A 12,500-nucleotide genomic window follows, 5' to 3' on the forward strand; every position below is an offset into this window, starting at 1 on the left:
GTGGGAGGAGTGGCGGAGGAGTGGAAAGACGGAATTAGAGTGTTTGGAAGGAATTTCGGAAGTCCAAGCAAACAGAAGGTCTGATATCCCAGACGCCACCGTGCAGGTGCGGCAGCAGGCTCAGACACACCCGTAAAGGTTCCGTGTTTTGATAGGCTGATGGGGAGGAGGCCGGCTGGAGATCTGGAGAGCTGGCCGGTCCTGCCTGTGGGGCTGGGACACGTCCTGGGCCTCGGGACACCTGCTCTCTGTCCTCCAAACACCTGCGTCACTTTGTCCTTCTGTGTCCCTCTTTCCCTCCCACCCATCAATGCTCACTTTCATGCAACAACTGCTAAAAGAAAATAAATGTCCCCCAAATAAAGTCTGTCATGAACTCTGGATGACTGAAGTCTTATCCTATGTACTGTTTGTGTGTATGTGAACGAGTGTGTGTGTGTGTGTGTGTGTGTGTGTGTGTGTGTGTGTGTGTGTGTGTGTGTGTGTGCGAGAGAGCGAGTGTGTGAGCGAGTGTGTGTGTGAGCGAGTGTGTGTGTGAGCGTGTGTGTGTGTGTGTGTGTGTGTGTGAGATGCAGTAAAGCAGTAAAGTTTTCCTATTCTATCCAGTAGAGGGCGGGTTTGTATAGACTATCAAATACTTCTCTGCAAGTGCCCAACACATACTTATAACACATTTAATTTAATTGCATACAGACTTTCAGACAAACACATCAATAATAAATGAATCGCACAGTTAAGATACTTCACACTGGTAGAGAGAGACAGTGACCCATTTTCTGTGATGCTTTTAGGAAAAAAAACCTACAGAAAATATCGGGTTGATTAATAGGTTAAAATAATTGAGTACCTAGATTTTATTTTTATCCATTGATCTTTTTGCTTTAGCAAAATAGAACAGAAACACTAATTTAGGATCAGTTTTAGACTATCTCATATATGTCGGTGTCATTACATTAACCATTAACAGGCTGGTTCAGGACTCCCATTCTGAGATGTTTGATACATCCCAACCTTTCCAAGTTTCTGCTGCCAGCAGACCATCTTTATCACAGAATATATGGAGATGGATGAGTCTTCATCACAGAAGGTGAATTTTCACGATGCCTACACACCCAAGTCCATCGAGCAATCCCAGAAGCCCCTGGTGCAGCGACCTCCTGCTCTCTGACTGCTGAATTAGGGGCTGTGCCAGGGTGTTCACATTTCAGTTTGGACGTGTTCAAATGCATTTGTACTGCAGATAATTATTGACAAAATTTTAGTGCTCACCAGCCACAGTTGCTGGAGACACTCCTTACGTTGTTCATCTGGAGGAGAGTTCAGTACAGTTTCAGTCCAGCTTGGTCTGGGTTCTGTTTAGTGGTATCAGAATCCAGACCAAACAATTAAACCAAAGTATCTGCATGCCACACGATCCAGACATTCTGTTTATTCTCACACAGCCATCGTGTGTCTGAAATAGCCACTCTGAGATGATTATGTCATGAAATGTGTACAAGCCCAAAGTGCTCAGAGATGAGACGACTGGAACCCTCGATGGCGCTATTTAGACTGAGTGTGTGTGTGTGTGTGTGTGTGTGTGTGTGTGTGTGTGTGTGTGAGTGTGTGTGTGTGTGTGTGTGTGTGTGTGTGTGTGTGCAGAGCCGGAGTGGCTAATCGGGAGATTCGGGAGGATTCCCGATGGGCCGGCTCATGTCAGTCTCTAGTTTGGGCCGATTGGGAGGGAAAAATAATTTTGGGCCGGATTTGGACATGAAACTCCCGGGCTGAAAATGTGTCCCACTCCGGCCCTGTGTGTGTGTGTGTGTGTGTGTGTGTGTATGCACAGGCACAGAGACAAAGACAGAGAGACTCTTGTGAGATTTACATCCATGTCTGTGCCCTCGTTCTGGGGTATTTCACAGCAGCAGACAGAAGAATGGAGGGTTCACTCTTTTACCAAAGTATGTTTAGACATGTCCAGGAACCTGACCCTGACATCCTGAACCTCATGTCCTGACCCTGACGTCCTGAACCTGACCCTGACGTCTTGAACCTGACCCTGACATCCTGAACCTCATGTCCTGACCCTGACGTCTTGAACCTGACCCTGACGTCCTGAACCTCATGTCCTGACCCTGACGTCTTGAACCTGACCCTGACGTCCTGAACCTCATGTCCTGACCCTGACGTCCTGAACCTGACCCTGACATCCTGAACCTCATGTCCTGACCCTGACGTCTTGAACCTGACCCTGACATCCTGAACCTCATGTCCTGACCCTGACGTCCTGAACCTGACCCTGACATCCTGAACCTCATGTCCTGACCCTGACGTCCTGAACCTGACCCTGACATCCTGAACTTCATGTCCTGACCCTGACGTCCTGAACCTGACCCTGACATCCTGAACCTCATGTCCTGACCCTGACGTCTTGAACCTGACCCTGACATCCTGAACTTCATGTCCTGACCCTGACGTCCTGAACCTGACCCTGACATCCTGAACCTCATGTCCTGACCCTGATGTCCTGAACCTGACCCTGACATCCTGAACCTCATGTCCTGACCCTGACGTCCTGAACCTGACCTTGACATCCTGAACCTCATGTCCTGACCCTGACGTCCTGAACCTGACCCTGACATCCTGAACCTCATGTCCTGACCCTGACGTCCTGAACCTGACCTTGACATCCTGAACCTCATGTCCTGACCCTGACGTCCTGAACCTGACCCTGACATCCTGAACCTCATGTCCTGACCCTGACGTCCTGAACCTGACCCTGACATCCTGAACCTGACTATGATGTCCTGACGTCCTGACCCTGATGTTCTGATCCTGACCTCACACGCTACACTTTACAACTACAGCGCTAACAGAATCAGTACCTGTGTCCAGTCATCACTCTGATCTTCATTCAAACGTGTCACCAAAATCATTGATGTAGGTTTGAGGGAGCGAGTTGCTTTATTTCACTGATGCTGTAGTACACAACCAGAGTCTCTGTTAAATCGCTGTATTCCTCCCCTACTCTGGTCTTGTCTAAGAGAGTAACTATTGTCTCTGGACAGAGAGGACTGCACTTGGCTCTGTGTTAGACAGCGACCTTTGCCCAGCGGATTGTTGGAAATCACCCCAGTACGATGGAATAACAGTGTCTGCACTGGTCACAGGAGCAATATAATACAAGTCCAGTTTAATAAATGTAATGTAATAACCATAAACACCTCATATATATCATCTGACTCTGTGAATCCAGCCAGACAGAAAACATGGATGTGAGAATAATTAACCTATTGCTGCATCATTTGAAATGTGAGAAATAGCTGATAACGCAGCTCAGTGGAGGTCTCGTGCAGTCAGAAATGGAACTATATGAAATGAGTGAAGTTGCTCATCCTCGTTCTCATATTAATAAACCTCGATTAGAGAAAACTCAAGTTCTCCATCATACAGTCATGCACACACACTCACACACGTTGGTCAGGATTAAAGGTAGTCTGTATTGGTCAGGATTAAAGGTAGTCTCTACGAGAGAGAGAAAGATTATTGTTGTTGCTGGTGTAGGTGGTGGTGGTGTATGATGGCAGGCTTGGTATTTTTGTTTTTCTAAAATCTTGTGGGTCAACCTGCACCACCCACGCACAAACAGGAGTTTGAGCCCATGCTTTACCAAGAAACGGGGCTGGCTTACAACATCTCTGTTCAGGTGTTCTTCTGTGTTCTTTCATTCAAGCCTTTTTTTTGTTTTCCTTCTTTAAATGCCAGACAGGGGTGTACCAGATAGCAATGATGCCTTTGACCATTTCTGAGAGAAATGAAATCTGAGAATTGGTGAAAGAGAACACCAATCCAACCAGTGAAAATAAGATGTGCGTTCACGTGCGTGTACGCACGTTTACTCACACATTGTTTACGTGTGAGTTTGCATAGTTCGATACAGCAAAAGATACAATAAAAAAATAAACCAGAAGACAGTTGTTTAGAATATCATACAGGCTGCATGTGTGCATGTCTCTGTCTGCCTCATCGTTTGTTCCACATGTCTGACATGTCCACTGATGGTAACGTTGTAGGTGGTTGTGTTGTTTAGTATGTTTTTCACACTAAAATACTTCAAAGCAGCAATTTGAGCTGATGTGTCCAGGTCAGAAGGGGATGAAACTCTTTCAGGTGATGGAAACTTGATCTGGAATATTGCCGAGTTTTGTTTTCACCGTTCTGAGCAGGATAGTTAAACGTAACTATGCATTAGAACCAGCAGTGTAATTTTACAGAAATGCTGATGTACCCTAACCTATACATCTAACTACGGGAACCTTAAGTCTAAATCAATTTTATTTATATAGTGCTTTTTACAACATATGTCACAAATCAGCTTTACAAATGCATGGATCCAGATCCCTAATGAGCAAGCAAAACTACCCAGGCAGAGATTAGGAAGAAACCTTGGCAGGCCATTGATTTCCACCTAAATCATCATCGCAAACTAGAGTGAACTCAGACATGTCTGGATGACAGCATTAACATGCTTAGAAAACAACAGATCAGCACCAGATTACCAGAAGACCCAAGCCCCCGAGCTCCACACCTACATATAGTACATTGTCTGAAGGTTTGATTAAATATGTGAGTCTTAAACCTAGATTCAAAGATGTCTGAATCTCGGACTGGGGCTGGAAGACTGTTTCATGACTAAGCATCGTCCTACTGAAGTCTTGCTCAATTTCAGAACTAAGAGAAACGATGTATTTTGAGAGCATAGCAAGTGAGATGGGTTATAGTATGCAATGAGGTCACACCAATATTATGGGGGCAAGACGATTTAGCGCTTTATAAGCCTACAGAAGAATTTTAAAATCCAGTGCAACGCCGAGAGAGTAGCCCTGACTTTAGTATGACAGCATATAGCAGCAGATAGAAAACAGACAATGTTTCTTAATGGGTTTATATATTAAAACGTCGGACCATGAGGCTACAAGTATTTAAAAAGTCCACATTGTTTGTTCTGTGCTTGTGTGTGTGTGCATGAGTACGTGCGTGCGTGCGTGTATGTTGTGTGTGTGTGTGTGCGTGCGTGAGTGCGTGCATGTTGTGTGTGTGTGAGGGGGGAGGGGCGCGGGGGCGGGTGGGGGGATATGTGTGTGTGTGTGTGTGTGTGTGTGTGTCTGTCTGTCTGTCTGTCTTTGTGTGCGCGCGCGCATTCAAAAGCAAGCGCGCATTGGCTATTCAAAACCTGGAGAGAGGCACGAGCATCCAGCCTGCGCACGAGGAAGCGAGACGCGTCGATGACAGTAGCGCACTGGGGGGCTGCGGCCAACGTCGCTGACGGTGTCAGAGATGGTGTAGCGAGCGCCGAGAAATGACCCACCGGACCCCGAACCGCCTCTGTTACCCTTCCTGCTCCGTCGCGTTATCCTGAACACACGTCGGATGAATAAAGTGATTAGACGCGTGTGACTGCGAGTAGCCGCCGGGACGCGGGACGCGGGACGCAGGACGCGGGACAGACGCGTCTCAATCAGGCGCAGTCGGGAGATGACAAAGGTGGGTGTGTGATCAATGTTCTCTCTCATTACACACTAGTCAATCTGATGCTGATGACCCAGCCATGTTCTTTCATTAGACCACCACAGCGCAATCATAGCGCAAATGTATTTTTTATATATTACACTTTTGTACATTTCTTGAGCGTATTGTATTCTAATGTGCGCATTGTTGTGTACAGTCCACGGACACGGAACGGCCGTTAGATGCCGGTAAAGGTCGCGATTCGTGCAATGTACCTAAAAGATATCTCAAAAATCATAACTGCACCGTGTCCCGGTTAATGGGGCCTGTCATTTACCTCACAAAAGAGTTAGTCAGAGACAGAAACATATATTTCAACCTCAGTTCTTAGAAATCACAAGTTATTTACAAATGTAATCAAATCAATTTAAAGAACCCATTAAACACATATAAAATACAGTGAGAAATATTTAAATACAACAGATTTTGTATTTTAACAACCCCACAAAATATCTGTTAAAATATGCACAAAACTGTCTGAACGAGTTTTTGGGAACCGGTATGAATACAAAGCAATGATACAAAGACGAAACCGGCTCCATGGGTAGATTAGAAATTTGGCCCGTTTTGTGTTGTTTATTGTTAGGCACGCGGCTGCTGGTTACTTTAACAGTCGTGTACGTTCTGAACATCAGTCTCTCTCTGTCTCTCTCTCTCTGTCTCTCTCTCTCTCTCTCTCTCTCTCTCTCTCTCTCACACACACACACACACACACACACACACACACACACACATATATATATATATATATATATATATATATATATATATATATATATATATATATATATATATATATATATATATATATATATATTCTGAGACACTTTGCTTGCATGCTGATGGAGAGCCCTGTGTATATATGCAGAGAGAGTATATATACTGCAGTGGAGCATGCAAGCAAAGTGTCTCAGAAGCTCTGTAGGAGAAACCCACCCAGTAACTAGTATATACCGGTTTACTAAACACTGATTCTCTGGAAGCCTTGTGCTTGTGTGCTATTATGTGTGTGTGTGTGTGTGTGTGTGTGTGTGTGTGTGTGTGTGTGTGTGTGTGTGTGTGTGTGTGTGTGTGTGTGTGTGTGTGTGTGTGGACAGAGGGTATAAAATGGATTTCAGACTATGTAAATTCAGTATAAATAAATACAGGATCAGATTTATTATGATTATTAGTTGTTGTTGTATTAGTAGTAGATTGAATAGTAACTAACTGACTAAAGAATATGTAGAGATGTGAACCACATAATATCAATTCTTAGAGAATACAACATACAGGACTGCCTGCTGCATCTTGAAATATATAGATCGTTTGAGATAGTTTGAGATCGTTTGAGATCGTTTGAGATAGTTTGAGATAGTTTGAGATCGTTTGAGATCGTTTGAGATCGTTTGAGATCGTTTGAGATAGTTTGAGATAGTTTGAGATAGTTTGCCTTGGGAAACCTGGTAGCTCTACATTACAGTAGTGATGGCATGTTGCTGTAAAGGTGCTTCTCACCTTGGTTATGTTATGAACATGGTTATGATGTACATCCCTGTGTTGGTATAATAAAATGCTGAATTTAACTGAATTGACAATTCCATGCCAAAAAAAATTTGTAAATTGAGGACTTGATGTCTTCTGATCAGTTCGAATGTCAAGGCATCGGGACCCTGAGGATCCGCTCCTCAGGACATGTGCAGTCGTGTTTGTTTGAAATGAAATAGTATATTTATGATGACTATGGCCAATGAAAGCATGCAGAGATTAAAGAGTGCTGGTGCGAACATTGAGCCCATGTGGACACCATAGGATAACACTTCTAGACGCATCTAGACCCAGTGTGACATAGTAGTCAAGACTCCAGAGATATGAACAAGCCAGTCTTTTAGATGCAGTATACAGGGTTTCACTACGTGGAATGCAGCACCCAAAGTCAGGAATAGCCAGTGTAGATAGGCTGGCAGTATCCCGGTTTAGTCTAAGATCATTCAGGACCTGAGTTAGTGTGGTTTCTGTGATGAGGCACACTAGAAAGTCTCGTTCAGTTCAGTTGCTATTAAGGAATCTTGGAACCATGTCTGATTACCTTTAGTGTCCTACTGAAGAGCTGTATGGTCCAGGGTCCTTGGTGTGACCCTTACGCTTTTACTCCCAAGTAACGCCACTCCTAAGTGTGGACTCTGATGTGTTCTCATCCTCTCCTGCACTGTGGAGGTTGGAGAGGACTAAGATAGACTGGAGTGAATAGTATGTGATTGTCTGTTCAATGTCCTACTTATAGGGAATTCATAAGTGATGTGTGTGTGTGTGTGTGTGTGTGTGTGTGTGTGTGTGTGTGTGTGTGTGCGTGCATTGGGAACCTGATTAGTTGGTCTATGATTAAATATTTACTTGTGGTTTCTCCACAGCCGCAAAGAAGTGTGTGCATGTGTGTGTGTGTGTGTGTGTGTGTGTGTGTGATAACTCTTTTAATTTTTACATAAACCTCTGCATCTCATTAATTACCTTGGCTACAGCGTGTTCTGTGAGCAGTGGCGTCTCTCACCGTGCTCTGACTAAGCTGATTTCTCTTCCTCACCCTTATTGATATTTTTCCCTCTCCTGCTGTTTAAATTTGTGAGTCAGGTTTCAGCATCAGCACTTAAAATCGTGTGTGTGCACCTGTGCTGTGGTGTGTGTGTGTGTGTGTGTGTGTGTGTGTGTGTGTGTGTGTGTGTGTGTGTGCTTGTGCTCACCCTTTCCCTTCGTACTTCTTTGTCAGGTGCATGCACAAACATCCCTGTTCCCAAAGCTGAGAACATCCGTTTCCAAAGCTCAAAACTAACAGTGAGGCATTGTGGGATTGAGCTGGCGCTCGGACTGCCTTTATACAGTCCAGGTGAGACACCACTGGGAAAGTCTTGACAGGCTTTTCCTTCACAAGTGATTAGCCTAATTCCCTAACCCCTAGCCCCTAACCCCTAGCCCCTAACCCCTAGCCCCTAAGGAAAATCCCATAAATAACTCGTACCTCAGACAGAGCTCGACAGACACCCTCAGACATGTTTAAGACTTTCAGCACAGTCATATCTTTCTTTTTTTAATCAACAAAACAACGTATATATGATGTGTTGACAGCTTCATCCACAGTTCATGCCGAAGTTATGTTTATGCCATTATGTAAGGATTCACTTATGATATGATCGGTTATCCTTATCCTGTTTTGTGTGCCAAGTATAAGACGGTTTGAAGTGAATCTTTTCAATATAAGGGGATTGCATTTGTGTAGCCCTTTGGTCCCTTGTGTACATATTATGTGGAAATAATACACATCTGTCAAGTCTTCATCACTTCCACACCCTCCTCTTCCTCAGTAAGATGCGCTGTCAACAGAACCGGCTGAAGGTTTTCCATTAGCTGTTGTTTCTAACCATGAAACGTTCTTTCCAGTCTGAGAGGAATCATGTGTATTGCATTCCCCTCTCCAAACTCTCATCTTTTATACTTTAATCATAAGCACACACGGTGTCCACGAGGTGAACATGAGGTGATTAACTAAATGTGATTGGGTAAACATGACATAATCAACACCGATTTGACAGATGTATGTTGGCCCCTCCCCTCGCATACTCCCTCCACGCTCAGCATCCTCGTGATGGCATGATGGACTGAGTGCCGCTGTGGCCCCTTCCAAGTTGAGATAAGGGGGCCACAGCGTTGCCTCCAGCGAGGTCAGTTTAGGAACACCAGAGGAACATCAGATTAGGGCTGAGCCGAGGCCGTCCAGGGAGAAGGCACTACACTTCTGAGGCCTACTGAAACCATGATTAACATACATATATGCAAAGAGCCCAACATATACATCTAATGTGTTTAATATTCACTAAGAAAGCCTGGCATAAAGGGAAATCATAAAATTTTCATCACATTTCCCTCCTTTATGTCCTTTATGGACAAAGTGCATCAACTACAGATCACTCCATTTCAGGCTTTCGATCGTAGCGTCACTTACAGGAAGATCTTCCCCAACCGGTAGGTCAGTAGGTATGGCTGATTTCACCAGTCCTGATGACGTTCTCGTGAACCTTTGCACTGCCCTGGTTTCCATGACGAAAGACTAGCCTCTCGGAGGGCCGCTGAACACAAAACCTCTCGACGCATGAAAAAAAAAAAAAATGGATGCAACAAAGCCATCCCCTGTCTGATGGAGCCATCTTGTGTTTCCACCTGTCTACTCCTGATCCCCCACAGTAGCCCACGTTTCAACTCTGACCTCAGTGTTAGAACAGACCCGAATTAACCTCTGTTGTGGCATCAGCAGGATTCCATTTCAAAGCAGCAGTTTTTATGCCGCTCATCAGACGGGGCTTGGGACGCAGACACATTGCTCATTCTCTCTCTGTCCCTCTTATCTGTCATCAAACCTATGGGATCAAAACGGCCTAACTCAAGGGCATGTGTGCGCCACGGAGTCCCGCAGTCCGGGTTTCCCAGGCCCAGACTGCTGCAGGAAGACCACCTGCTTTTCTAACACTTCTCTACCACCAGTGTGGACAGCAGTGTAGATCCTGGAGGCCCCTGACGGCCCCTCTGGGATTCATTAAGCATTCTTCAGCCTGAGAATGAGACCCCTTAACAGCAAGATATACTCTCTCTCTCTCTCTCTCTCTTTCTCTCTCCTCACACACACACAAACACAATAACGCTATGGCAATAACGCTATGGCAAGATATACTCTCTCTCTCTCTCTCTCTCTCTCTCTTTCTCTCTCCTCACACACACACACAAACACAATAACGCTATGGCAATAACGCTATGGCAAGATATACTCTCTCTCTCTCTCTCTCTCTCTCTCTCTCCTCACACACACACACAAACACAATAACGCTATGGCAATAACGCTATGGCAAGATATACTCTCTCTCTCTCTCTCTCTCTCTCTCTCTCTTTCTCTCTCCTCACACACACACACAAACACAATAACGCTATGGCAAGATATACTCTCTCTCTCTCTCTCTCTCTCTCTTTCTCTCTCCTCACACACACACACAAACACAATAACGCTATGGCATTTTTTTGTTTGTCCTCTATGTCTTCTTCCCTTTTCAATTGACTTCATCCTCCATGTTTTTTTTTTGTTTAGCTATTTGTGGTCTCGTGGTGACAGAGATCTTCTTGAGGCTGTGCCATCTGCTTGGACGTCATAGATACGGCAGCAGCCCAAGAATGTTGAGCGCTACACCACTGATTGTTACATCACGGCTCAGAACTCCGCCCACACCCACCCGGCCCCACCCCCTGTAAGTGCACTTGCACAAGTAGAGTCTGCTCACTGCGGCCCACATTAAGGTATCACTTAAGGGGCATCTGGCAAGATTTGAACCCATGACCTATTACTAGGTAATTTTCATCATCGTGTACGCATTGGGCACAAATTTTCCAACCCCTGAGCATTTGCTGAAAGCTATTTGCTCCCATTATGAAAAGAACTAGGCTAAACTGCTCATGAGAGCCTTGGGGAGTGATCTGTCTGTGTGAAATATCCCTCCACCGAACTGTGGTGAGACACTTCATCTCGTTGAGCTACTCTCCGTACAACAGCGGTCTGTCTGAAAGGAGACGGCTAAGAAGCACAGCTTAATTTCTGAACCCCGCGGAGGGCAGATGCCCCAGCATAATTATTCCGCTCTTGTTATTAGCATTCGGTTCTCTTCATCCACATCAGCATAAAGAGACACGCACAGTGTTCCCTCATTAAAGGAAGGAGCGGCCAGACTCATTCCTGCCAGTATGTGTGTAATTGCGCTGACTCCTGAAATCAGACTTATGTACTGGCCCAGTAACACGAGATCACACTCACACAAGCACATTATCTCTCTCTCTCTCTCTCTCTCTCTCTCACACACACACACACACACACACACACACACACACACACACACACACACACACACACACACACACCCTACTCACCACACATTTTAATTTTGAGCTGAAGTAGGCAGGGGGAAGAGAACATTTCGGAACATTTCGGAACATTTCGGAACATGGGACGTGAACTAATTTCATCGCGGAGTTTGGCTGTATGTATTTATTTATCACCAGTGGGAAGCAAGCGTGAGTAATACTGCACTGGTCTGCTCCAATTGACCTTTGGTCTTTGACCCCACGACCTTGCTGACAGAGGCTGAGAGAGACCAGCTCACAAAGCTGTGCAGGCTTATTCCCTGATGGCAGCTCAGGAAACAGCCAGTAAGGTCATTACATGGAACCTCAAAAACAAACAAACAAACAAGGAACAAATAAGGCAGGTGTCAAGATCCATGGTTTGGCGAGTCCCATGGTGATATCCTTTTATTTGGTCCTATTTGCTTTGGACCTGTTTGTTCTAGAAGTAAGTAACGTTAGTTAACTCGGGTAAGATATTTATTCATTAGGTACACCTGTCCGACTACTCGAATCAGCCAATCACATGGCAGCAACTCAATGCATTTAGGCATATAGACATGGCCAAGACGATCTACTGCAGTTCAAACTGAGCATCAGAATGGGGAAGAAAGGTGATTTAAGTGTCTTTGAACGTGGCATGGTTGTTGGTGCCAGACGGGCTGGTCTGAGTATTTCATAAACTGCTGATCTACTGGGATTTTCACGCAAACAATCTCTAGAAGATCACACCGGATGCCACTCCGGTCAGCCAATAACAGGAAACTGAGTTTACAATTCGCACATGCTCACCAAAATTGGACAATAGAAGATTGGAAAAACGTTGCCTGGTCTGATGAGTCTCTATCTCTGCTGCAACATTCGGATGGTAGGGTGAGAATTTGGCATCAATAACATCGGTTCAGGCTGGTGGTGCAATGGTGTGGGGGATATTTTCCTGGCACACTTTGCGACCATTAGTACCAATTGAGTATTGTGTCAATGCTACAGCCTACCTGAGTATTGTTTCTGACCATGTCCATCCCTTTATGACCACAGTGTAC

The 12,500-nt window shown here is 45.0% G+C and overlaps 2 protein-coding genes across 5 annotated transcripts in view; both read left to right on the plus strand.

The window, feature by feature from the left end:
- Positions 1 to 381, plus strand: part of actn3b (actinin alpha 3b) — a 27,409-nt gene extending 27,028 nt beyond the window's left edge. The window contains exon 21 of the mRNA XM_076973753.1: positions 1 to 381. This exon is cut by the window's left edge and continues 1,723 nt beyond it. The gene's annotated coding sequence lies outside the window, so the exon portion shown is untranslated.
- Positions 382 to 5,146: 4,765 nt separating this feature from the next.
- The window catches only part of gal3st3 (galactose-3-O-sulfotransferase 3), a 22,997-nt gene continuing 15,643 nt past the window's right edge, over positions 5,147 to 12,500 (plus strand). For 2 of the 4 annotated variants that reach the window (XM_076973237.1, XM_076973239.1), the window contains exon 1: positions 5,147 to 5,526. Coding sequence is in view for 1 of the 4 variants with exons in the window: in XM_076973236.1 (XP_076829351.1) it covers positions 10,738 to 10,811 (74 nt within the window). In the remaining 3 variants the exon portion in view is untranslated. Of the gene's footprint in view, positions 5,527 to 8,293; positions 8,411 to 10,654; positions 10,812 to 12,500 lie in introns of all 4 variants that reach the window. The other 2 variants (XM_076973236.1, XM_076973238.1) reach the window with 2 other exon arrangements.

This window comes from Brachyhypopomus gauderio, chromosome 14, assembly GCF_052324685.1.
Source record: "Brachyhypopomus gauderio isolate BG-103 chromosome 14, BGAUD_0.2, whole genome shotgun sequence".
NCBI classification, from domain to species: Eukaryota; Metazoa; Chordata; class Actinopteri; order Gymnotiformes; family Hypopomidae; genus Brachyhypopomus; species Brachyhypopomus gauderio.